This window comes from Bubalus bubalis, chromosome 17 (assembly GCF_019923935.1).
Source record: "Bubalus bubalis isolate 160015118507 breed Murrah chromosome 17, NDDB_SH_1, whole genome shotgun sequence".
NCBI classification, from domain to species: domain Eukaryota; kingdom Metazoa; phylum Chordata; class Mammalia; order Artiodactyla; family Bovidae; genus Bubalus; species Bubalus bubalis.
The window spans coordinates 60,221,901-60,248,890 of record NC_059173.1 but is presented as its reverse complement, the minus strand read 5'-3'; the positions used below and the strand labels follow the sequence as shown (position 1 = coordinate 60,248,890).

Below are 26,990 nucleotides of genomic sequence, written 5' to 3'. Positions count from 1 at the left end.
TGAGCATTACTTTACTAGCATGTGAGATGAGTGCAATTGTGTGGTAGTTTGAGCATTCTTTGGCATTGCCTTTCTTTGGGATTGGAATGAAAACTGACCTTTTCCAGTCCTGTGGCCACTACTGAGTTTTCCAAATGTGCTGGCATATTGAATGCAGCACTTTCACAGCATCATCTTTCAGGATTTGAAATAGCTTAACTGGAATTCCATCACCTGCACTAGCTTTGTTCGTAGTGATGCTTTCTAAGGCCCGCTTGACTTCACATTCCAGGATGTCTGGCTCTAGGTCAGTGATCACACCATTGTGATTATCTGGGTCATGAAGATCTTTTCTGTACAGTTCTTCTGTGCATTCTTGCCATCTCTTCTTAATATCTTCTGCTTCTGTTAGGTCCATACCATTTCTGTCCTTTATCGAGCCCATCTTTGCATGAAATATTCCCTTGGTAGCTCTAATTTTCTTGAAGAGATCTCTAGTCTTCCCCTTTCTGTTGTTTTCCTCTATTTCTTTGCACTGATTGCTGAGGAAGGCTTTCTCATCTCTCCTTGCTATTCTTTGGAACTCTGCATTTAGATGCTTATATCTTTCCTTTTCTCCTTTGCTTTTCGCTTCTCTTCTTTACACAGCTATTTGTAAGGCCATTTTGCTTTTTTGCATTTCTTTTCCATGGGGATGGTCTTGAGCCCTGTCTTCTGTACAATGTCACAAACCTCAGTCCATAGTTCATCAGGCACTTTGTCTATCAGATCTAGTTCCTTAAATCTATTTCTCACTTCCACTATATGGTATAATCATAAGGGATTTGATTTAGGTCATACCTGAATAATAACCTATAATAGTAAAGAATAGGGAAAATGTGAATATGTGTGTATATATATATATATATATATATACACACACACACACACACATAACTGAGTAGATTTGCTGTATAGTAGACATTAACATATTACGAAGCCTGGAATGCTGCAGTCCGTGGAGTTGCAAAGAGTCAGATATACTGAGTGATTGAACTACAACAAAACAACCACACGTCAGTAAAATATGTATTATGGAAAGAGAGAGAGAGAGACAACAGTCATGTCATAGGATGGTTGGTTCTGAGGATGAGACACGGCGCTGTAAGCTGAGTGCTCGAGCTGGCACCTGGCTGGATGACATTGGTGAGAAGGACGGTGGTGATACAATGACCTTCCTCTAGAGCAAGGTCTCAAAGCCACACCCACTAAAACACTACATGATCTGGACAGGTCTTCAAGCGAACCAAACCTGCCTTCTAGAAATCACCCCTTTTTTTCCCAACTCCTTTTTAAGTTCTTTTGAGTATTTCAAGGTTTTGACCTCAAGTCATGGATCTGTTGTTTCCCTAACCTTTTCTTCCTTTTAAAAAAAAAACTAGGGCACTTGCTTGCCTCTCATTTTCCTGGATCTCAAGGGCTCTTAACGATGTTTCCTCAAGGGCTCCAGCAAGTTTTGTGCAGGGGATGTGATTCAGTGAGTTACGTTGGACAAGCTACAGAATTTTGGAGGATTCTGTTTCTCTCCTGGGAATGTTTTCAGCTTGGAGACTTTTTTTTTTTTCCTTAAAGAATGAAGAAAATTAAATGAGACCTGAGCAACCCGGTCTTCTTGCCCCCTGGTAGCAACCCATTAACAAGTGGCCTGTTCCTTGATTGTTCGTTTTCAGAAAAGCCCCCATTCATGTGGGGTTTGGGCTTCTTGACATATTCAGGGGGTGGTTTAGGGTCGTTGAAAATGAACTCCTGGGTGGAAATCCAACCCCTGCCACTTACTAATTGGGTGATGCCAAGTGAGTCCCTCTTTGTGATTTAACTTCCTTGTTTGCAAAAGGAAGAATAATACCTAACTCATGGGATTGTCCTGAGGAGCTTAGACCCGTGACCAACGTAACGTCAGCTGCTATTGGCATCCTTATCACGTGGAACTCTGAAGGCCAACCCTTCACCTCCTCTTTGGAGTTTCTACACAGGAAGGAATTTTACATGTGCTTCTGATCTTCTGAAGTCTCTTCCCACAAGATGATGCTTTCTCTGAACTTTTGGGTATCTACCTTCCTAAAGGCTGGGACACGTGCCTGACCATATTCATGTTTATTTTAGTCAGTGGTACACATGCCAGGGAGACAAAGTCACTTTCCGCAATTCCCATCCCTTCTCTGTAGGTGAGCATTTCCTCCTCTGAGACCAGTATCAACCCTCGTTGGCTTATCTTCTATTTCTAAGATGTGAAACTGCCAGCCAGGCAAGCCAAAAATGTGTCAGGTGGCCTCCTTGTGGTGGGATAAACTGTCAGCACATGTTAGAAAGTCAGGGTCCCACGGCACTGTAACCTTCCTCCTTGCCATGTTTTCAAACTTTCTAATAATAATAATGCGTCTAAGGCTGAGAATAAGAGCAGGTCTATCTGGAAGCAAAAATGCTTGCCAATGACCCAGGTGAGTTATTTAAGAGCATCAAGATGGTGTTTCTGTGTGGTTACTCATAATCAGGAAGATAGCAAATGAACATCAAAGAGCCAGACACCTTTCAGCACTGGAAAGAAAAAGAAGTGTTAGTCGCTCAGTCATATCCAGCTCTTTGCAACTTCATGGACTGTAGCCCACAAGGCTCCTCTGTCCCTGGAATTCTCCAGGCAAGTTTACTGGAGTGGGTTGGCATTCCCTTCTCCAGGGGATCTTCCGTACCCAGCGGTCAAACTCAGGCCTCCAGCATTGCAGGCAGATTCTTTACTGTCTGCTGCTGCTGCTGCTGCTAAGTCACTTCAGTCGTGTCCGACTCTGTGCGACCCCAGAGACAGCAGCCCACCAGGCTCCACCGTCCCTGGGATTCTCCAGGCAAGAACGCTGGAGTGGGTTGCCATTTCCTTCTCCAATGCATGAAAGTGAAAAGTGAAAAGTGAAAGTGAAGTCTCTCAGTCGAGTCCGATCCTCAGAGACCCCATGGACTACAGCCTTCCAGGCTCCTCCGTCCATGGGATTTTCCAGGCAGGAGTACTGGAGTGGGATGCCAAACGCCAGGCACTGGAAATACAAAACCAAACACAACCCTACCTGCAAGGAGCCTCCAGTCAACAATGGCTCTAAAATCCATCTAGTCTCCTCATGTTTTCCATCTAAACTGGAGTGACGTGTCTCTCATGCATGCAGACACTCTAGAGAGGAACTTCTTTCTCCATGTTTTGTTAAATTCCTAAAGCACGCATGTGACTTTGGCACATCTCCTCCACCCCCACACACAAAACTCAAGGAAGGGTTAGCTTGTCCACCCCCACACACAAAACTCAAGGAAGGGTTAGCTTGTTCCAATCATCAGAAATTGACATGACATTCAAAAGAAGGGCAACTTAAAAAAAAATTGCTTTTAACTTTTTATTTTGTATTGGGGTATAGCTGATTAACAGTGTTGTGATAGTTTCAGGTGAACAGTAAAGAGACTCAGCCAAATATAGACATGTATCCATTCTCCCCCAGACTCCCCTCCCAATCCAGGCTGCCACATAACATGGGGCAGAGTTCCATGTGCTACACAGTAGGTCCCTACTGGTTATCCATTGCAAACATGCGTACACACCATGGGGTATGTACTTGTCCATCCCAAACTCCCTAACTATCCCCTCCCCACAGAGAGGAAGGGCAACTTTGAGAGAAATGAAGTCTGTATAAGTTGGGAGGGGTTGTGTTGGGAACAGGAATTGTAGCGTCTAAAGGCTGGTCTCTCCCACAACACACAAGAGAAGAGATGGTGCAAGGAGAGAAGGCCTTAGTTTGGGGAAGGTTTTAGTCCATTAAGGGCTTCCCTGGCAGCTCAGGTGGTAAAGAACTTGCCTGCAACGCAGGAGACCTGGGTTCGATCCCTGGGTCAGGAAGATTCCCCTGGAGAAGGGAATGGTTACCCACTCCAGTCTTCTTGCCTGGAGACTTCCAGGGACAGAGGAAGCTGGCGGGTTAAAGACAAATGAATGACAATAACAAAGGGAATACTAAGAGTTGGATAATATTAAGACATATTAAGATATTAATATCTTGACACCCTGTATTTTTTTCTCACAGTTCTCACAATGATCAGTTTTGATGAAAAGGTTTTTAAAAATTTTTATGTTATATAATGAAAGGAGATGGTAAGGAGAAGAGCCAAAGAGGAGTCATAAGTAAAACTTGTCGAATACAATATATCTAACAGGAAACACGACGTGGCCTGGTTGGATTTTGAGCCCCACCTGTGTTCAGGGCTGGGTGTAGCGGTTTCACGGGGGTGGGTCCTGCTTCAATGAGTGTGGGTAGGGGAACCCCGAGCACACGCTGTGGGGGTGGGGGCATGCAGAGGAGGGCGGGCAAGTGGCATGGTAAGTCTTCCTCTAGAAGGGCCACGGCACCAGACGCATCAGTCCTTATTAGACATCTGAGCACCCCGGCCTGTGACCAAGGACAGTGGATGCAGCTAGAGTTGGGCCAGGGAAGCACTGGAGATCCTGACTCACACACAGCCCGTCTCCATCTCTCTCCTGCACTTAACTGGGTTTGAAGCTGCTGCTTCTAACATGAAAAAGCAGTGAAGGTCTGCTGGGAAAACAGCCTGTCATGTAGTAATTAGGATTCGGGAGACTTGGGTGGGGAAAACAAATTCTAAGCGACAGTCATCTCAAAAAACTCAAGATGCAGTGGCTGCAGACACAGCCAAAGGGCAGCTTGTACCTCAGCCGGGGTGTAAAGGGCTGCCGGCCGCCTATTGATCTCTCCTGTCACACCCAAGCACAGCGCCAACAAATCACTGTCAGCAGCAGCATCTTTGAACGCAGAGAACAGCAGTCTGTGCTCGCACCTTGGGACCTTCTTCCTGCGACTACTGGGAGGATGAGTGGAAGAGAACATTGATTTATTGATTAAAGGCATAATCAACGGAGGAGTCAATGGAGCTCAGCACTTAAGAGCCTGATCAAATAGCAGTGGGAATGGTTATTCTGGTTGCAGCCACTCCCCGAGTCACCCGGGCAAGTCACAGAACTTCTTCGTCTCAGGCTTCAGTATCTGGGAAAGGGCACTGCCTTGTTCAGTGACCACAGAGGGAAATCAAGGTGAAAGTGTGATCCTGCTGCTGCTGCTGCTAAGTTGCTTCAGTCGTGTCCCACTCTGTGCGACCCCATAGACGGCAGCCCACCAGGCTCCCCCGTCCCTAGGATTCTCCAGGCAAGAACACTGGAGTAGGTTGCCATTTCCTTCTCCAATACATGAAAGTGAAAAGTGAAAGTGAAGTCGCTCAGTCGTGTCCGACTCTTAGCGACCCCATGGACTGCAGCCTACCAGGCTTCTCTGTCCATGGGATTTTCCAGGCAAGAGTACTGGAGTGGGTTGCCATTGGCTTCTCCGAGTGTGATCCTACGGGAGAGGAAATGATCCCAGAAATCTTTGCATCTGTGCTCATCCCAGAGGGACTCAGGAGAGGATGCAAGGCAGGCTTGGCCCAATTCAAAGATTAGATCCTCCTAATGGGACGCCTTTTCAAGTAGGCAGCACGTTCCCTTTCTCAGAATACAGATACCGCAAGGGTCTCAAGTACACTCAAAGTGTGTCTGTGCTCAGTCGCTTCAGTCGTGTCTGACTCTTTACGACCCTATGAACTGTAGCCCGCCAGGCTCCTCTGTCCATGGGATTCTCCAGGCAAGAATACTGGAGTGGGTTGCCATGCCCCTCTCCAGGGGATCTTCCTGACCAGGGATCAAACCCGAGTCTCTTAGGTCTCCTAAATTGGCAGGCACGTGAGCGCCACCTGGGAAGCCCCACTGAAAGTGAGAGCCATACAAACCTAATGTCTGAAAAGTGAAGAGGCTAGTTTTAGATGAAACATACCCTGTGCCTCTGAGACACAGCTGACACAGAGCATGGCTGTGATGTATATACTAAAAGATCCACGCCTCTCCACAATATATGGGCAGAATACCTATTTGCCTGGCTTGGAATCATGCAGACCTGCTCTATGCAAAAGATTTTCTTATCTTCTGCTTTTTCTCTTAAATCTAGAAGTGTAGTAATTGGGAATTTGTAAGGTATCCTGCAAAGCAATCTATCCAGACCCAGCTTTGGAAACTACAGAGCAATCACCATTTTCCTTTGGAATCTCATGAAGAAGTGGTGAAGGCATCAGAAACACAGGTCCCTCAATGTGTCTTAAAGAAGAAGTGCTTTTTTTCAATACAATAAAAATCTGAGACTTTGCAGTTTTGAATTTGGTCTACTTCTTCCTTTCTGTAAGAAAAATTCATAATGCAAAAAATACAGTTTAACATACTGTGAGAAGGACACGGCAAGGAGAAGGAAATGGAACCCACTCCAGTGTTCTTGCCTGGAGAATCCCAGGGACGGAGGAGCCTGGTGGGCTGCCGCCTATGGGGTCGCACAGAGTCGGATACGACTGAAGTGACTTAGCAGCAGTAACATACTGTGAAGGCTAATTCTATGAGACAACTTGGCTAGGCCACAGTACTGAGGTTTTTGGTCAAACTTTCTAGATGCTTCTGCAAGGGTAAGATGAGATTAACATTCAAATCAGCAGATTTCGAGTAAGGCAAAATTACTCTCCAATAATGTGGCTGGATTTCATGTAATCAGTTGAAAACTTCATTAGGAGAAAACTGACCTGCCCAGGAGGAAAAATTCCGCTGGAGACTGCCTTTGGATTCAAATTACAATTCTTCCCCTAGGTCTTCATCAGCCAAAGTGTAAATTTTGGACTTGCCAGCCTCCACAATTCTGTGAGCCAGTTCTTTAAAATAAAAGCCCCCCACTCTCCCATAGACAGACAGAACAACACGCACACACACATACCCTATTGGCTCTGTTTCTCTGGAGAACCCTAATACCCATACTGTGGTTAATACTAGCATTGTTCACCAGTATTTCTGGTTTCTTCTTCTTCAAGGTCTATGATTACACTTCCTGAAAAAGTAAGGCAAACCATGGTCATGTAACTTGCTTTGACTAATGAGATGGGAGTGGGAGTGACTCCCAAGCAGAAGCATTTAGGAGCCAGGCATGATGCTATCCACTCTTCCCCCAGGGCACAGAGTCTTGAGTATTGTTGAGGTGGCGGAAGCATAAGGTGTGCACCCTATGCCTGGGCCCCCAGGTGACCCCATGAGCAGAGTCTCACCTGCGAGCCCCTGTGGTTGCACAGCATGAGTGGAAATCATGTGTTTCAAACCACTGGAATTTGAGGGTTGTTTATGATTGACACACCGCCTAGAAAAAAAAAAAAGTTGTCCAGTATCCTAGCATTATCCACTCAACCAGCTGATTACAATTTTTTATTTTCTTCATTATTACAAGTTCAGTAAGACTTCAATAAACACTGAATAGTGATTTGGAATGTTGTATGCACGTAATGGTAGTAAAACCATCTCTCTAAAATTATTTTATGTAAACTTTTCACCAACTGGCCTCTTCTTTAATCCAAATTATTGGTAGAATATTTTGCCAAACCCACAGGCATCCACTCCATTATAAAACTTGGAATAAATGGAGTCCATATGGATTTGACAATTTTGTAAACAAGACCTCGAAAACTAGTCTATTCCAACTGCACCAATGTTTTATGATTTTATGAAGATCCTAGAATATGTTCACCTTCTATCTGCTATAACTCTCAAATTACTACTAAGAAGAGACAATCTTTCAGAGAGACAGATGACTCAAAACTGAAAATCTGGCTTTCGCTAGATGAAAAAAAAAAGAAAAAAAAAAAAGAGTATGAAGATGGGAATTTGAACCATATGGGCCTGTGAGGAAACAGGATGAACAGATGGAGATAATCAGATTTCAAAATTATCTAGTCCTGAGGTTATCTGGAATTCAAGATATGAACATATAGTTGAGATGATCAAATCCATCTAAAGTGCTCAGATTTTAAAAGAATTCTCAAACACTTGGTTCAATTAAAAGAAAGGAGAGTGCCATTTTTCTCCCATAAACACCTAAACCTACAAACTTAGTATGGAGAGCATGAACAGGGTCACGTTTATTGATACTTCACTGTACCCACAGGGCCTAGCACAGTGCCAGCCCACACTTACCATTCAATACATGTGACTTCTACCACTTCCTCCTAACCCACTGCCTGGCCCCTTCTCCCATCCCCTAAATGAGGGAATCAGGCTGAGAGAGGGGGTCACAGCCAGTGTCCCAGCACTTGGCCTGTGCCTTCTTGCACACCCACTTCTGTGGTCTCACCCCCACTGTGGCTAACTGGACTGCAACGGGGGAGTTGAAGCTGCTCAGTTTACAGAGACATGCCTGGGTGTGCTGCCATGCCCTTGCACAAACTGGAATAAAACTAGCTGCCGGATATTCAGACCCTGGAGGTTAAGCCTAACTCCAACTTTTAAAAAATATATACTTATTTATCTATAGCTGTGTCAGGACTTAGTTGCAGCACACAGGATCTTTCATTGCAGCTCGCAGGCTTTGTTGCCCTGTGGCATGTGAGATCTTAGTTCTGGGACCAGGGATTGAACCCACATCCCCTGCACTGGAAGGCGAATTCTTCACCACTGGACCACCAGGGAAGTCCCTCAAGGCTATTAGCTCTTAGATGGAGTCCGGCTCAACAATGACTGGGGCCATCTTAATAAAGGCAGTCAGAGACAGGCTGTGGAGTGCAGGAGCTCCAGAAACAAGGTCACGGGAGACAAAGACTGTAGTTTGCCTTCCTTTTCCCAACAATTTATTTTAGCAGAGAGAAGATGGGTTAATGCAGTGGAGAATGGTCCTGGCCACAGAACGAGCTGGGGTTTGCCTCTGAATAGGAGAGCTGGCCCATACTTTGAGGATCATTTCCTGAGGACAAAGGTCAGCGCCAGCCCACAGTAAGAGGACAGACTGGCCCTGTGGCCTGGAATGCTGTACTGGGGTCACTCATGAGTCAGTGTGATTATCAAGGACAGTGTTTCCCCTCAGAGGCCGCTTCTATTCTTATAGACTGTTACGACCGCCACGGTGATAAACCACACACAGCAAGTCATCACTGCTGCCTTCTCAGACCTCACGCGAGTCCCTTCCATGTGGACTATTTGTCACATAATGAAGCTCTCCACATCGCCCTGCATAAAAAGGCTGAAGACGCAAAGCATCTCAATAGCATTCCCTTCCTGAATGCTGAGATGTGAACGTGGAGATCGCAGCACATGCCTGCCATCTGTATTTGTACTTGTCAACAGCTCTGTTTGGGGATAAACAGTTTTGAAGTAAGAATCAATTCAACTTGTTGGAAGATTAGCCGAGGAACAGCTCACAAGACCAAAACAGAATATGAAGTCAGAAAGTCTTTAAAAAAAAAAAAAGTCAAGCACAATTTTCTGTTTCTCACTAAACACTTTTGTCACAACCCAAGATAAAGAGCTGGTTGCTGGAATTTGGGGGCAGAGAGACAGGGAAAAATGTATTTGCTCAAGTGAAAAATTCTTCAACCCGGAACAAATGTCTTTGCTACAGTGTAACTGGAAATCATTCACTGACCTCTAGGAGACTGCAGTCAAGAAAAAAGTAATTTCAGCATTTACACTTTGTTTCACAGTTCCAGGATATGAAGGTATCCACAGGGGACAACTTGCATTGGTACAAGTGAATAAAACAGTCCTTTATTATCATAAAAACGGCAGCATTTCCTGAAGTTGATCTTGATTAAAAGTAGTTCCATGGTTGAAAACACTACTCCACCATAGAACTATTAGAACAGAGAGAGATGGCAAGGGGGAAATAAAGACATAATACCAAAAGGGAGGTCAGGGAAGAAGTTAGTAAAAACAGGATGCTACAGACTGGTGGGTGATAACAACAGAATTGCTTTTAGAAGCAGCTGATGTGAGCGAATGAAGGGGTGCGGGAACCTGGCAGCCCCATCTTCTACAAAACAAATGAGAACACGTGTGCTCCACTTGGAGGGACATTCATTTTCCCCTTAGACGACGTCATTTATAAAAGAGCAAATTGGTGATTTGTACTTAGAGACGGAACCCTTTTCAAGCCCCTGTCAGGGAGTGATAAATTATTGAAGCATGGTTTTATTTTTGGTGTGCACACAGTAAGACCTTGTGAAACGCTGCTGTTCGCTTTCCTGGGGTTATTAATTAAAAAATAATTGTTTCCAATCACTCTGTGATCTTTAAGGTAAAACCAGACAAAATATCACACATGCCTCTCCAGACTCTTCTCTCCTCTCTTTCCTCATCCTGCCCCTGCATCCTTCGGCCAGGAAACGGGTGCAGCTTCACAGGGGAGCTCCTGGCACAGGCCTGCAGTGCAGAAGGCAGACGCCTGCAGGCGGAAGACCAACATGATGGCCACACCATTGTCTCGGGTTCCTTCAGCCACGGTGCCCAGATGTATTTGTTGCTCTGAGAGCCAGCGTAAACGGTTCAGGGAATACAGCAGGGTTGAGGGAAGTGCGTAAACAGAGTGGGAAACCCTCCCCGCGGGAGCCACATGAAGAGGAGCCGCCCTGTGCCAAGTGACGTGGTTGCTGGAGCTCTGCTCCCAGACAAGGTACTCAGCTGGAGCTGGAGAGAAAGGCTTTCCAGGAGCCCCTCCCTAAGCAAGAGCTCCGAGAAATTCTGCCCGTCACAGACGAGCAACTGGAACCTGAAATGAGTTTACAAACTCCAGGCCTCCCTTTCATGCAAATGATGGGTCAGACTGCACAGGACTGGCTCCTCCCCGCCACGTTCCCAAAATGAGAGGACGGCGTGGGAGTCCAGCTTCCGAAAAGGGAGCAAGAAAACCCACCCGGTGAACAGCATCCAAAAGATGCAAAATGACTGTGCACAGGCTTGGCATCAGAGTGTTTCCACCTGCCTGGTAGGCTGCAGCCCTCAGCACCGCCCCACTCCTTTTGTGGAAGCACCACTATGAGACCCCCAATTCTATTTCCTATCAAGGTGGTGGAGCAGACGCTGAGCGTCTGGTCTTGGGGAAACTATGCAGCCTCAGACCTAAGACCAGACGCCTGGTGGCACGTCTTCCCTCGAGCACCCTGCACAGCAAACATGAGAGGACACGAGAAGGCCGTCTCTACAGTGTTTTATTAGCCTCACGCCCATTATTTCGGTCAGTCCCACAGGCAAAGCAGTCAGATCAAATGGCGTTGCTTGAAAACTTCCGTGTAGGAAGAAAAAAATTTTCTTTCCACTTTAAAAAAAAAAAAACTTTTTGCTTTCTGACAGAGGTAAAAGAAAATGACTGCAACTTAAATATGAAAGAACTCTTTACAATTAAATCCACAATTTTACACATTTATCTCCATCATGTGTCAGTGAAAAATCACCAACTATTACAAAACACGAAAAATTATATGACAGAAGAAACAAAAAACTTGATAAAAAATATATCTCGGTATGAAAAGTACTGTTGTCTTGGTGTCTTCACATCCTCCTCTTCTGTGTACTTATATACAACACTAAAAAGAAAAAAATGAACAAAGTGAAAAAAACTGCTCTTAAGTATCATAACAGCCAGTTTTAACGGCACACAGACTTCAGCCTGATACCTCTGCAAGTTTCAAAGTAATCTTCAAACCACACAGTAAGTTCTAGAACTACTGTAAGGCTAATTTTATGATTTGAGACCTGGGTTTGATGTCTCAGAGGACTGTGTTCTGGTCTTAGCCATATGTCTGGCTAGACTTGCAAATCATGAACAAGGGGATAAAATAAAATGTATGTGAAAGTCTCTGGAATCTTAGAATGATTTATAAATTGCAGGTATAACAATTATGCTTGTAGTCAAAAAATATTAGTAAATCTACCAGGCCAGACTTCAGACTAAAAACACTTAGTTTCATCCGTCTTTTCAATATAATCACTAAACTTCCTGTTTACTTTTTTAAAGTTACATCAGGGTAAACAACAGCTGAAGAGTTTTAAATTTTTGTTAAAGACACCAAAGTCCTTCTTCTGAGTTCCCTGTAAAGGGTCAACCTTTGGTGTTATCCAAAGTCTTACTCAGCTAGTCCTCTCGTGACCACCCACACAAACTCTTTAGGGTATGTGTGGCACATCTGAACCAGACCGCCCTGGACGACTGGCTCACAGGAGGCAAGTTTCCACCAGGGGTTACCACCCCTTCCACTCTGGCACCTACCCCAATTCTGACAGCTTTGTACAAAGTGAACATTGACAGCTATCTTGATCAAAGGATATGGTACAGATTAATCAGATAAGCCAGGATCCTCTTTAAGAGCCTAGGATGTGAATTATGGAGTCTAAAGATAACTAACCACCACTAATTACCCCATGGAAAAGGTTACATAAAGGAAAGCATCAGAAGGACAGTGGAAACACCCCAAGGAAACTGGCCAAGTTTGAGATGTAGAGTGTTATGTGACAGGATCGACCTTATCACCTCTCACAGAACCCACAGCTGACTGCTGTTATCAGCTGTCTTGAGATGAGGAAAGATCATTAACATTTCTCCGTGAGTGGAAAGAGTCAAATAAAAACAATATTAAAGATAGGAGGCCTATTCTTCTTCACACTGGAAGAACTAAAAAGGGAAGATACAATGTGACCCAAATGTTTATAGCAACACTATTTACTAGAGTCAAGACATAAAAGCAACATTAAGTGTCCACTGACAGATGACAGACAGATGGATAAAGAAGGGTACATGGAATATTATACAATGGAATATTACTCAGCCATAAAAAAGAACAAAATAATGCCACTTGCAGCAACATGCATGGACCCAGAAATTATCATACTAAGTGCAGTAAGTCAGATAGAGAAAAAGAAATATCATATGGTATCACTTATATGTGGAATCTAAAAAAATGATACAAATGAACTTATTTACAAAACAGAAGCAGATACCGAAAACAAGCTCATGATTACCACAGAGGAAGTGGGAACAGATAAATTAGGAGTTTAGGAATAGCAGATATAAACTACTATACATAGATAAAAACTATATAGAGAGACATATAGTTTTATCTTTATGTAGATATCTCTCTATATAGTTTTTATTTATATATAGGTCCGTATAGTCAAAGCTATGCCTTTCCAGTAGTCATGAACAGACTTAAGAGTGGGACCATTAAGAAGGCTAAGCACCAAAGAACTGATGCTTTTGAACTGTGGTGTTGGAAGAGACTCCTGAGAGTCCCTTGGACTGCAAGGAGATCAAACCAATCAATTCTAAAGGAAATCAATCCTGAATACTCATTGGAGGGACTGATGCTGAAACTGAAGCTCCAAACTCTGGCCACCTGATGGGAAGAGCCGAGTCATTGGAAAAGACCCTGATGCTGGGAAAGATTGAAGGCAAAAGGAGAAGGGGATGCAGAGGACAAGATGATTAGATAGCATCACCAACTCAATGGACATGAATTTAAGCAAACTCCAGGAGACGGTGAAGGACAGGGAAGCCTGGTGTGCTGCAGTCCATGAAGTCGCAAAGAAGACACAACTGAGCCACTGAACAACAACAACAAATGCAGATAAACTACAAGGTCCTACTGTAGAGGACAGGGAATTATATTCAATTTTATAAACTATAATGGAAAAAAATCTTAAAATAATATATATACATTCAGTTATATATGTGTGTGTGTGTGTGTGTATGTATATAACTGAATCACTTTGCTATACACCAGAAACACAATACTGTAAGTCAACTACTTTAATAACAAATTTTTAAATAAAATAAAATGAAGACATAATGTGAAGCAATATGGTACTGTATAGACAGGAGACAGAATATCTACCATAAAAGTCAGGATGTTTAGTTCACAGCAAAGAGATCCAATTGTAAGGAGGTGGAAGAACTTATCTAGAACTGGAGGATGCACAATAATAAAAAAACAGAAATCAAGAGTTGCAGAACTCCATTTGGGAGATGACACCAAAAAGCAGGGATGGGTCAAAGGATAAATCCCCAGTTTTGATGTCTTCCCTTGAGTACCTTCAGAGCCATATTTCCTCTATTGTCATCTTTGCCAAACTAAGGGATTCAAATCTCCCACAAGAAAGGCATTTCAAAGCTTGACAGAGAAACAGGACAAGTTAACTGTCAAATGATGCAAACCAAAGGTAGCAGGGAAATACCGGCCATTCTCAGAGCCAGAGTTCCCACCGCCAGGTGAGAGACGGCGTTGGGGGAATATAACGCATTGTATCCGAGAACAGAGCTCAGCGCCACTGTACCAAGGCCCTCGTCAAGCACAGGGAGGGAAGAAGAGAATTTCCAGTTCCAAAATGCCGTGAAGCATCTAAAAGAAAAAATGGCCACAGCAAAGATTTTACAGGAAATTAGAATTTAAAAACCAACAAAGCAAAACTAAAACTGAATTATCCAGAAAACCTGCTGGTGATCTGATTATAAAGAAAGAGGCCTATTGTGGATGCTATACAACTATAGAGTGAAGGGCTGTTACCATTGTTTCCTCGGATAAATGCATCCCCGTACTTATTCTTCAGCTGTCCATTTACATACTCCTCTGTCTGCTCCAAGGCTATATTCATGTAGCCATCCAGGCAAGCCAGGACCCCTGCAGACGGATTCAAAGAGGAGACACACAAAGCAAAAGAGTTGAAAATTACAGGGTATACCTGAGAGCTGACAATCTCTTCATTCATTAGCTCTTACATGCTTAATATAAAAATTCACACTGTAAATGCAACTCAATAGAGGGAAGCACAAAAAGTCTTGGCTTTCTCTAGGTCTGAATGGAGGCTAAGGCCCGTACAGCACCAAGGCCATCGCATACCCACAACTGCTGGCAGCAAAAACAAGGAGCTGCTGCCTTCCTCAATGGATGCATGGCAACAATGGCAAACTTTTAAAACCTTCACAAAAGCAACACAGAAAGAATATTCCAAGTAAAATCCCATTCTTTGACAACTAAAGACAGGAACAGGCAGTTAGGCACGAACAAATGAGCACGAGCCACGCCTCCTCACGCCCCCAGGCATGGCATTTCTGACTTCGGCCACTAAGGGAAATATGGCTCTGGCCAGTTTATCTCGTTCTGTCACAACATCCCGTGCAGCAGATGAAAGTGGTCCAGGGTTAAAAGGAAGTCTCCACAACGTGTTAAAATAATGGAGAAGAGGAGACAACAGGTGTCCTGAAAGAACATCTTCACGCTGGGACTCCTGGTGAAGCGCGACGTGAGCGCGCAGGCCCCAAGCTGCTTCACAGCACACCCCTCTCCCTGCCGCTCCATGCAGAATCCTTCCCAATCCGGACAGATACAGAAAAACTGCCAAAACATCCCAGGCTTTTTAGGAAATTGTTCAAGTGAATCTTTTCCATTGTGTTAACATGGCAGCAATTTTGCAAGATTTGATCTGATGATCCTTCATTTAAAAAGACTAAGATATGTAAACCACTGACTTCTGAGTTTCTAATTTCAAGTAGCATTTTCCAGAAAGACAATTTAAGTAAAAACAAATACTACAAACTTGATTCGATTAACCAAGTCGACAGTTCCATTTAGCCTCAATTTCGTTAATATGCTCCTCACTCTCTGCCTTTGCCCCCATTATCCTCTCAACAAAAAGTTTCTTTTCAAAACTGTGTCTGTGATAAGAGCCCAAGACAGTAAGCTAACAAACCCTCCTACAGGCTGCGAACTTTCAAAACATCAGCATGGATTGGGAATAATTAATAATTATTTCCTATCAGAAGAAAGCTGAAGCTACAACTTTATGGTTTCTTTCTTGCTATATCTAAACCATGGTCATAAGTGAGCAAGAAACTTCTGAGACAAGCTACATAAATGTTTGAAAATTAATTAAAAGCATTTAAAATAAAATCTTCCCTTCTAATAAAAATATTCTCACAGCAAAGGGTTTTTTTTTTTTTTTTTTTTAAGAAAAAGCTTCCTAGAGGTTATAAATATGATCCTCTCCTGTATTTTAATCTAACAAGGTTGAAAGGAAATTGATAGAGAGCTGGCTTCCCCCCCACCATTTTTATTTAACCACATTCTTTATAGGATGCCCTAAATAGTGTACATTTTCTTCTAATATATAGAAGCCATGGCCAGACATTCATAAAAGGAGAAAAATTACAGTTAATACCCATATGAAAGGTTGCTGTAACTTACTAATCAAAGAAATATAAATGAAAGGAGTTATTACTTGTGGAACTAGAATGGAAAAGTCGAAAGCAAGGCTAACCCAAGAATTGAGAAGAACACAGACAAGAATAAACCATCTGCTCTGATAGGGGCCAGTTGGTACCCTCTCTGACTCTGAGACCCTAGCCCTAGCCCACAAAAATAAAACCGTGGTCCATACACTCATGGTACTCCTCTGCAGCCATTCAACTGTCTGTATCATGAGAGAACTGAAGGCATTTTTCTAACGTTAAAAAAAAAAAGACCAGAATGCACATACAACTGATCCCACTTATGTAAAACTATGCTTCTATGGAGACAGATCCAAGTGGGTAAGGCTGATTATCCCTGGACGGTGGAATTTGGGGAGATTTAGCTTTCTTCTCAGAGAAGGCAATGGCAACCCACTCCAGTACTCTTGCCTGGAAAATCCCATGGATGGAGGAGCCTGGTAGGCTGCAGTCCATGGGGTCACTAGGAGTCGGATGCGACTGAGACTTCACTTTCACTTTTCACTTTGATGCATTGGAGAAGGCAATGGCAACCCACTCCAGTGTTCTTGCCTGGAGAATCCCAGAGACGGGGGAGCCTGGTGGGCTGCCGTCTATGGGGTCGCACAGAGTCGGACACGACTGAAGCCACTTAGCAGCAGCAGCTTTCTTCTATGTACAGGCTTCCCTGGTGGATCAGGGTAAAGAACCCGCCTACCAATGCAGGGGACGCAGGTTTGATCCCTGGGTCAGGAAGATCTCCTGAAGAAGGAAATGGCAACTCACTCCAGTATTCTTGCCTGGAGAGCGCCACGGACAGAGGAGCCTGGAGGGCTACAGTCCATAGGGTCCCAAGAGTCAGATACAACTTAGTGACTAAACCACCACCATTCAGTATAAAGTCTCTAATTCCATTACAAAAATCAAATTACACTGGAGATATGTTATTAATGTTCAGAAACTAATACATAGACAGCAGAGTATTTCTTAACAAGGCTTTTGAGTCAAGCTTGAGTCTGAGTCCTAGCTCCTCCCTTACTAGGTGGGGATAATCAACAGAGATCTCAAAAGGATTTACGTGATGACAAGATAAAAATTAAAGTGATTCATGCACACTGGACCCGTAGTAATCTCTCAATAAAATTAAGTTTTGCATGTGTGGAAAGTGGAAAAATCTCAAGAGACTAGGATCATTATTCAGGAGAGTGATCAAGAAAAAGCTTTAAAACTCTGCTAATGAATTAGCTATCTACAACTGTGAAATATTCCCAGTAATTTAACATATCTTAATTTTGGAAGATTAGGAATTTAGTTATTTCAGAAAATGAAACTGGATACCTTTCTTCCACAGTTAGTTTCAGTGGTGTCAGAGCCTCTTAAAAAGGGCACTTCATTCTCTCCAAGAACAAAAAGATGTCTTTGGACACCCCACGCATTTCGTGAGTGGGAAGTTCACACTATAAAATGATACTGCCTAAATAGCTGCTCGCCAATCTTGACTACTTCCATAAAAACAAATGTGACTGGGCCAAGTTCTTCAGAATCCAGTTACTCAAGCCTGGCTATCGCCAGAGACACAGGCACACGAATCCCAAAGGAGAGACAGGAGCCCCAGATCCGGCCAGAAATCACAGACATACGCTCTGTGGTCAGTTATCTCTCTAAAATGAACTGTCTCCGGGGTAGGAAAAGAAGTGGGCGTAAAATCTGTTGACAACCAAGGCTTTTTTGGTCTACTGGGTACTTTGTTACTTCTTTAGCAAACACCAGTAAGGATGAAGCACCGAAATCTTACCTCGATAATCCACTCCCGAATTTAATTTCACCACAACTGGTCGCCCAATGATTTGCTTCAGGAAGTCACTGGGTGTTTGCTTCCGAAGACTCATTTTAACAATCCTGATCAGAAATCTGAAAAGGGGCAATGAAGGCAATGCCGGAAGTTAATTAGTCAGCGGAAAAAAACCCAAAACAGAACAAAACAGGAAGCCCTTAGGGTATTTATAGGAAATCAAGCGTCAAAGGACCACATGTGCAGAATCAACATTACTCCCCCACCACGCCCTTAACAAGACAGCTAACCAGTACCTTCCAGAAGCCAGATCCTAAGCTAAGTGTTTATACACATTACCTCATCCACAGCCTCATCACAGAACAGCCCCGGGTTACCGGAGTCCATGTTCCTAATCACTTGTCCCCTCCGTTCCCGCGCAGTCAATATACCCATTCCCACCAGTCACCCAACACTTGTTTTATGCTCAGCGCTCTGCTACGATCCTTCAGAACCTCAAATGTCATCTTTACAAGAACCCTGGGAAGGTTTTAAAATCCCCATTTTGCTGATGAAAATAAAGGCCCAGAAAGATGAAATAAAAGTGCCCCAAATGTGGCAAAATCAACGTCCAAGTTTGAATCAGTCATGTTTTAAAGCCACTGTTTATAGAATATTTACAACAACTGATGTCAAAACAGTATCTCTAGAGAGAATTATAATTGAAAGCTAATATTTGAATGTACTACAGGCCAGCACTTATGTAAGCACTTCACATGTATTAATCCACTTAGCGCTCAGAGGTAGGTGTTGTTTTAACCTCATTTTACAGATGACTAGAGACAGAAAGGTCTAAACAGCCTGTTCAAGGTCACATAGCTAGTAAGTAGAAGGCCAGCCCATGTCTTAATCACATCTTTATGTTGCCTCCTGAAAGCTGCTAATGTAGCCAAAGATTTCTATTTATCCTATTATAGCAAATAAACTCTCCATGACAAAGAAAAAAATCTTACAAATCCAGTATAATAGGGGTCTGAAGTAGGGAAACAGCATTGTACACCCAAATCAATCACAGACATACATAGCTACCCATCGCACCTTTAATATATTTTTTAATAAAAATTCATCCTGTTTTATAAGTCCCTGCTTTCAAAATACTTCGGTAAACAAATATAACAAAGCTGCAGTTACTTAAGCAAAACTTGGGAAATTGATTCTTCTGTTTCAGTCATATTCAATATCACTTGTATCCAGTAGCTATATAGCATCACACTGAAAAAAGCATGGGTACAATGCGTGAAGGACTTGCCTCAAGAACTTGTGTTGGATTTTGTGTTTTCAATCAAAATTTTTCATTAACCATTCTCCCATTAATAGCACTACTTATTTCACTCCAAGTCTCTCCACTCAAATGATCTGAATTCAGGCTGAAGATCACTATATGGAGGCTTTTCTCAGCATGAATCTATGTAGACTCAGGAGCAGGCTGGACAAGCTAGAATGCTAGATTTTATTGACTCTTCCTTGTTTAACAATTTTTATGGACACACTCTGCAAGAGAATTCAAAAAACGTACACACAGGCTCTCATCTTACAGATTTTAGAGTCTAGAAGAACTTAAACTCTTGTTTAAGAGCATAAGCACAAAGTGATTTTGCTTAGTTCTCAGTCATGCCTGACTCTTTGCAACCTCGCTCCTGTGTCTCTGGGGGTTCTCCAGGCAAGAATACTGGAGTGGGTTGCCATGCCCTCCTCCAGGGGAATCTTCCCAACCCAGGGATTGAACCCAATCTCCCACATTGCAGGCAGATTCTTTACCATCTGAGCCACTAGGGAAGTCCAAGAATACTGGAGTGGGTAGCCTATTCCTTCTCCAGGGGTTCTTCCTGACCCAGGAATCAAGATCTCCTGCATTGCAAGCAAATTCCTTACCAGCTGAGCTACCGGGGAAACCCTCTTGTTTAAGAGTGTGAGCAAAAAGTTATTGTAACCGAAGTAAAATAATTTTCTTTAACCAAGAAAAAAAACATATCAAATTAAATAAAATACAAATTTCAAAAACTATTCTTGAATTTGGGGCTGGTACTTGGCCCATCCATCATCCATTCCACCTCCTCAAGGGTGAAGGATTTTTTTTTTAATGTGATCAACTAATTATTTTGCTCAGTAAATCTTACCTTTTCCATTGAATTGCCAGTTTATTTTTTTAGCTACACAGGCTCAACAGATAACTGACATTTCAATTACTAATCAGGACAATCACTATTCATTCATGACTCAGGCCACATAACAAAGTTATTTATGCTATTTTGAGCCCAAGAAAAAAAAAATTACAAAGTAAATACTGTAGCAGATTCAGTACCTTTAGTGAGTTTAGTAAAAAGAAATAAATCTTCCCATTTATCTATAAACTGCCTTATTTCTCTATGGAACATGCATTGTTCTGCGGCTGAGGGGCTGAAGGCCCCATAGAGACTCACTCATTGAGTCTTAAGCTCATTTCCTGTCAGATGCTAAATCCCATTATGTCAGCTTCTTCATCTACAATATTGACAGAAAACTAGTTGTTCGTTTTCTGCTTAAAAACCTCACTAAGATGCATTCTGACATGAAAATCTATTAACTACCTTGTCTGAAGTTAAAAGTCAATAGAGAAAAGTTCTCATTGCTTTCTGAGATGCTCTTCTTGGGTTATGACCCTATAATTTGACTCAAATAAAATTTTTCATTTCTTAAAAAAAAAAGTTAAAGATAAATTTTAACCTAGACTGATAGTTTGACCAACTGATATTATTTTTAAAATGTTACTGTCTTTCCTTGCCTTCTAAGTTCTGCCATAAAGCCTCATCTTTATCCCAATTAACACTGATCACTTCTTGAAGGCATTCAACACTTCAGATTTTTATGCGACACCAACTGGGGACATAATACCAGTAAGAGTTGACACTCCAAAGGGGGCAGAAACATGCAAAAGGAGGGTTTCTCGTTTGTTTTTTTTTTTAATATTTATTTCTTTTTATTTATGTATTTATTTGGTTGCTCTGGGTCTTAGCTGTGGCATGCGGGACCTTTAGTTGCAGTATGTGGAATTTAGTTCCCTGACCTGGGATCGAATCCCAGCCCCCTGCACTGGGAGCCCAGAGTCTTAACTGCTGGACCACCTGGAAAGTACTGGAGAAGCTTTTCAAAGTCGTATGTATTTGGATAAAATTATCCAGGGAATAGCACATAGAGAAGACTCATTTAGCCCAGGCCTGGCAGATCAAAGAAAGATTCCTGGGGGTGAACCTGAGCTGAGTATGGAGTAAAAGGAATCACCAGCCTAAAAGGCAGAGAAGGCAATGGCACCCCACTCCAGTACTCTTGCCTGGAAAATCCCATGGACGGAGGAGCCTGGTAGGCTGCAGTCCATGGTGTTGCTACGAGTCGGACACGACTGAGCAATTTCACTTTCACTTTTCCCTTTCATGCATTGGAGAAGGAAACGGCAACCCACTCCAGTGTTCTTGCCTGGAGAATCCCAGAGGCAGTGGAGCCTGGTGCTGTCTATGGGGTCGCACAGAGTCGGACGCAACTGAAGCGACTTAGCAGCAGCAGCCTAAAAGGAGAGAAATCTGAGCAAAGGCATCGGACAGTGTTTGAGTTTGAAGGGAAAATGCTCCCCTATGCCTGGAGGACAAGCAGCAGCTGCAGACGGGAGCAGGGCCACCAATGCAGGAGCAGGGCAAGTCAGGCTGACCACGACAAGCCTGCAGGTCAGGGCCACATGTGGATCACCCACATCACGTGGATATCCTGACTCAGTAATGCTGGGGCGGGACCCAGGAATCTGTGCCAAAGCCTAGAGGACTCTTCTAAACTGGGCAGCATGGGAAATACTTGTGTCAGTGATGGAGACCCTGGGAAGCTTTGAAGCAGAGATCTGATCGAATACAGATTGCAGACAGGCCCTCTCACTGAGTCCTGGCATCACAGTTTACCATCTGGCGGTTGTTGTCTAGTCGCTATATTATGTCCAGCTCTTTTGTGACCCCGTGGACTGTGGCCCACCAGGCTCCTCTGCCCATGGGATTTCCCAGGCAAGAATACTGGAGTGGGTTGCCATTTCCTCCCCCTACTTGGTTACCTGTCATTATTTATTCTCTTTCATATACCTTATTTTTTTTCTAAATGAATTTTTTCTCCCTCAAAAGACTGGAAGTCATGTAAAAGAAGAGACTAGTACTCATCTACTCCCCAGAACATCAATATTGTGCTAAATCTTTTAGAAAAAAAAAATTTTTTTTAAGTTCTTTGTAAAGAGGATGGTTGCTCAAACACATTTTATCCATCACTTTGGGCAAGTGTATCTTTTACATTCGTCTTCATTAGGCTTCCGTGGTACTCTTGGTTACTTAACGACTCGTCCATAAATCCATTTTGTGTGAGTAAATTGGTCTCGACACCACAATTTTTCCCATGACTTGGCTCACGTAATTTTAAGTTTTCATCTTTTAAATTGGATAAGGCAGAAGGAACAGTTCTGTTTCTGAAGGAAGAAAAAAGCCTCTTGAACCATAAACACGTAAGAGGAAAAAGGCTTCCTTGCTTCAGGGTCACCTTGATAAAATTTCTGTTCAAAATTAAAGCCGTAATCACCCTCTAGGCCTACTCTCCCTCCCGACTCCTACTCAGGCTTGTTTTAAACGACCTACTCTCATAAATGGCTATTAAATCAAAAGCAGTATATTTCCCAGCAGAAGCTCCTGAGAGGTCTGGTATGAGAACATCTGCTGACTGCCCTGGCAGAGATTTTTTCAGGTAGAAGAATGGGGAGCAGGGTGAAGAACCAAACTATGTTCATCCCACTGGGTGCCAGGCCACGTGAGATTCCTGAGCAATTCACAGAGTAACCCTGGGAGGTGGTGAGCAGAGCTAAGGCTTGATCCTAAAGCCGGGGCACTTTCAGAGGTACAGCTGCCCTTCTGAATAAGTCAAGATGCTCTTGTTAAACCTGGGGAATGGCCAGAGACACAGTGTGAGGTCTATTTGGAGAGCAGCAACACAGGGGAGGGGCGGGGCCTTCCATGGTGGCTCAGAAGATAAAGAATCTGGGTTTGATCCCTGGGTTGGGATGATCCCCTGGAGAAGGGAATGGCAACCCACTCCAGTATTCTTGCATGGAGAATTTCATGGACAGAGGAACCTAGCAGGCTACAGTCCGTGGGGTCACAAAGAGTTGGACACGACTGAGCAACTAACACACACACAGCACTGGGTTGGGGGGAGGGTGGATACCTAAAGTGACAAAGGATTATAAATTAAGCCTGTGGAGATATATAAAAATGGTCAAACGGAAAAATATATATATATTTAATTTGACTGAGTTATGTCATTGAGCAAAGACATCCAACTCCTTGTTTCTTGGCAATGTTCACTGTAAAATTTCCCCCATTTACAGTTTAGGGTGGAAAAAAGATTGCAAAGGAAAAAACTGCAGTGAAACCTAGTACTACAACCCAAGTAAACACAGCTGTAGACTAATACGAGAGTGTCAGGGAGGGCAGAAGACACGGTGAAAAACAGCTCTCCATGGATTTCCCTTTCCAGACAGTGGATACATGACCCTCTCTGAAGGCTCAAACCAACCCCTCCTTCCCACCCACAAGGGGCGACCTTCCTCCCTGCTCTCTTAGGGGCCACGCTGACTTGGCCCTCTGCACATCCAGAGCGCCTTTCGCCAAAAAAAAAAATTTAAAAAGTTGTGTATTTGCAACATACTGATTGTCTGGCTCTGTGAACACCTGGAATTTTATTGGCTAGGGAAAGGGCCCCACTTTCAGCTCCATCCTGGGGTGTCTAGCACACCCAGCCCCTGCCTCTGTTGTGGAGAGTTGTCCTTGCTGTTTAGTCGCTAACTCGTGTCCAACTCTTTTGCAAACCCATGGATTGTAGTCCATCAGGTTTCCCTGTCCATGGGATTTCCCGGGCAAGGATACTGGAATGGATTGCCATTCTCACCATTGTTCTCTGATCTTAAAGCAACAAAAAGTTTTAAAACATCTTCAAGGGTTAACAGATGAAAACCAACAATGAAGTATTAACCATGTGTCAGAGTATAAATTGTAACTTATTAGATATTTTATTCCAACATATAAAGAATCTAAAAACAACCTTCAAAAAAACCTTGAAGGGACGGTGACTCTAAATAATGAATTTCTAGTCCTGGCCATGAAAAGTCCCATTTTTCAGTGCTACACATCACTCAGGATTACAATCTCTGTTATGTGGCACAATTCTAAAACAGTAGACTATGGAAATATATACATACATGTAAAATATTACACTTATATATATATATACATCTATTACATACATACATGTATAAAGCCGAATTACTTTGCTGTACAACTGAAACTAACACAATATTGTAAATCAACTACAATAAAAAGAAGTAAATAAAACAACCGAGTAATCCAGGGGCGTAAGTATCTTTCAATTCTAATCCTGAGTATGTCACTGCGCAGTGCAACACCGCATGTGTAAAGACTACACGCTTGGGATGTGGGAAACCTGAGTTGTAATCCCAGCTCTGCTACTTAATTAGCAGTGTGCTTGGATTATTCACCATTCCACCTCTCCAGGCCCTGGGGTTCTTCATTTGTAAAATAAGGGAGTTATGCCAGAAGATCACTTAAGACAGACTATCGCTTAAGGGATCATCCGGCTCTAACATTCAGTCAAGGCCGATGCAGTAACTCCAACAATACACATACACGCATTCTAACATCCTCTGACGTGCTCAAAGTCAAGCAAGTGGAATCATAACATATCACTAACACACACACACACACACACACACACACACACAAATCCAAAGAGGCTCAACCTTGCCGGTAGATATCGTAAAAAAGAATTACATTTGGTGAAAAAGGCACAGTCAGAATGATGGAAATCACTAAAACTTTTTTGGCAAACAATTTGGCCATGTGTATGAAGACTTAAAAAGACCCGGTAAGATCACAGTATCTATTCTAATAACTTCACTTCCAGAATTAGTCCAAGAGAAGAAAACGGCAACCCACTCCAGTATTCTTGTCTGGAAAACCCCAAGGACAGAGGAGCAGGGAGGGGTTCGCAAAGGGTCTGACTCGACCTAGCGACTAAGCACACATGCAATCAACTTAAATATTTTTTTAAAAAAAGGTTTATCAAAGTATTGTTTGGAACATTAAAATGAAGCAAAAATCCATAAACAACCTAAACGTCTCGCTGTCGGTAATAGTTAAGTAATTTACAGGACCTACACAACGATGGTTTAGGCAGCCAATAAAAAGAAGAAACAAAAATTAGAAATGATATTTAGGAATGATTTCTAAGTGAAAATGAAAAACTAAATATACGGTTAAGTGATACAATGGGTACAGCCTTAGCTCAAGTACAAACCAGCCCACACAAGAATAAAATTCTGAGACTGTAGTGTCGTGAACACTATTTTCTTCAGTAAACTCTTGTGTATTTACATTTTTTCTCTAATAAGGGGTGGGGAAAGAACAGAACAAATCGCTCTCAATATTATCTCCGCATCATCGCAATTCCAGACACGGTAATACATGCTGACCACGCAGGCACACCACTGCACAGGAATGCCGCCGCGATAGGACTGAACACCAAGCAGCCGTGGGCATCCCCAATCTGACAACTCCGGAAGCTGGGCCAGCGCAGCCTTTAATTCCCGGGGGTCAGGCGCAGCCACGCCGATGCAGCGGAGGCCAGGCAATTCCGGGCGAAGCCTGGCCTAGCGTACCACCTTCCCGCCGAATCCCCGGGCGCAGGTCGGGACTGCCTGCGGAATCTTAACCACCAGGAGCGGTCTCGGGAGCAGACTTGGTGAAGCCCGGCCGCTGCCGTTCCTCCCCGCGCGATCTAGGCGGCCCTCGGGGAGAGCTTCTCGGGGTCGGGATCGGGAATCCGGGCGCCAGCGATCCCCGATCTCCCGGCAACGGCAGGCGCCGAGGACCGAGCCTGAGCGCCGCACCTCGCGCGGAACCGCCACCCGATGGCCCCGGAGTGCGCGCTCGCTCCCGGCCCGGCCCGGGGCTGCCGCTCCCGAACTCCACCCGGGGCGAGGGAACACTGAGGCCTCGGATGGCCCGCGCGGCCGTGCAGCTCACCTCGCGGCCGGGATCCGAACCCTTACTCCGGTCACCCCACAAGCCCGGCCTCCGCCGACCCACCGGGCGAAACCGAAACTGAAATAGCCGAGGCGGAGGCACTTTTCGGACTCAGCCAATCATTGCTTTCCGTGACTACGGCAGCCCGCGAGGACCGAAAACCGCACCGCGCCGGAGTGCGCAAATCCCAGAATCCGAAGATGAAGTTGGTGCTTGGAGTCAAAGCGGAAAGCACTGTTTCTCTCTTCTAACAGAAAGCAAACGCCACTACCCCTCCCTCCCCCACTCCCTCGAAGAAAAAAAAGCAACACTGGAAGTGATCTTTTAATCAGGATTTCTTTTAGGCTGAAATGTTTAAAAAAAACAAAACTTGAAGTTACAGGAAACTGGAATTCACTGCTAAAGTAATGACTGTGCATACTTAGAGATGTCCTGAAATTGGATAACTAAATGCAAATAAATAAATAAATCAAGCAACCTCGAATCTTTAAATCCACTTTTGGATTTTGCTTAAATGTGTGAAGACGAAGTCGTTATAAGCAAGAGATTGTCTCCATAGCGACGTTAATTGACACAAAAAATTAAAATCACGAAAGTAACTCGTATTTTATAATATAAAGTGCGTTGTGTTACCGACTGGTTCTAACTGGAAATGGTGTACGGACATTATTTAAGTGCTGCTATGGGATATCGGTTTGGAACTTCGCGTGAATTCTCAATAGTCTTGCTATTTGAGGGAAAGGAAAAAGAAGAAAACTGTTATGCCAAGACTTGATTCCTTTTTTCGCTACACACATACCCTCATCAAATTAAAACTTACACTTCAATTCTATTCCAAATTTGTGATGCTACAAATAAAGCGATGATAGGTTTAAATAGATCTTTAACTCTGTTTAAGTGTTACAGGATCTAAGACACAGACATCTTTTCTTAGACAAAAATGAGTTCACCCTC

General features: G+C 43.4%; 1 protein-coding gene across 2 annotated transcripts; it reads right to left on the bottom strand.

Moving 5' to 3' along the window:
* Window positions 1-11,068: 11,068 nt before the first annotated feature.
* On the bottom strand, window positions 11,069-26,192 carry LSM6 (LSM6 homolog, U6 small nuclear RNA and mRNA degradation associated). Of its 2 annotated transcripts, none has more exons than XM_006065712.4 (4): window positions 26,037-26,192; window positions 17,908-18,023; window positions 14,434-14,547; window positions 11,069-11,460 (listed from the first exon to the last, which is right to left on the bottom strand). In XM_006065712.4, the coding sequence occupies exons 2-4, from the start codon at window positions 17,999-18,001 to the stop codon at window positions 11,426-11,428; spliced, it is 243 nt and encodes an 80-aa protein (XP_006065774.1). In that variant the 5' UTR covers window positions 18,002-18,023; window positions 26,037-26,192; the 3' UTR covers window positions 11,069-11,425. The 2 variants fall into 2 exon arrangements, with proteins under 2 accessions (XP_006065774.1, XP_045019105.1); XM_045163170.1 differs by lacking the exon at window positions 26,037-26,192 and adding an exon at window positions 25,750-25,944.
* Between the last annotated feature and the right edge of the window lie 798 nt (window positions 26,193-26,990).

What these genes read in the sequence shown, in the direction of transcription:
- LSM6 (XM_006065712.4), bottom strand. Translation starts at nt 18,001, where the DNA reads ATGAGTCTTCGGAAGCAAACACCCAGTGACTTCCTGAAGCAAATCATT. An exon ending in TTCGGGAGTGGATTATCGAG is followed by an intron (nt 14,548 to 17,907) that starts GTAAGATTTCGG and finishes ATCCGTCTGCAG; the next exon opens with GGGTCCTGGCTTGCCTGGAT. An exon ending in ATTTATCCGAGGAAACAATG is followed by an intron (nt 11,461 to 14,433) that starts GTAACAGCCCTT and finishes TTTTCTTTTTAG; the next exon opens with TGTTGTATATAAGTACACAG.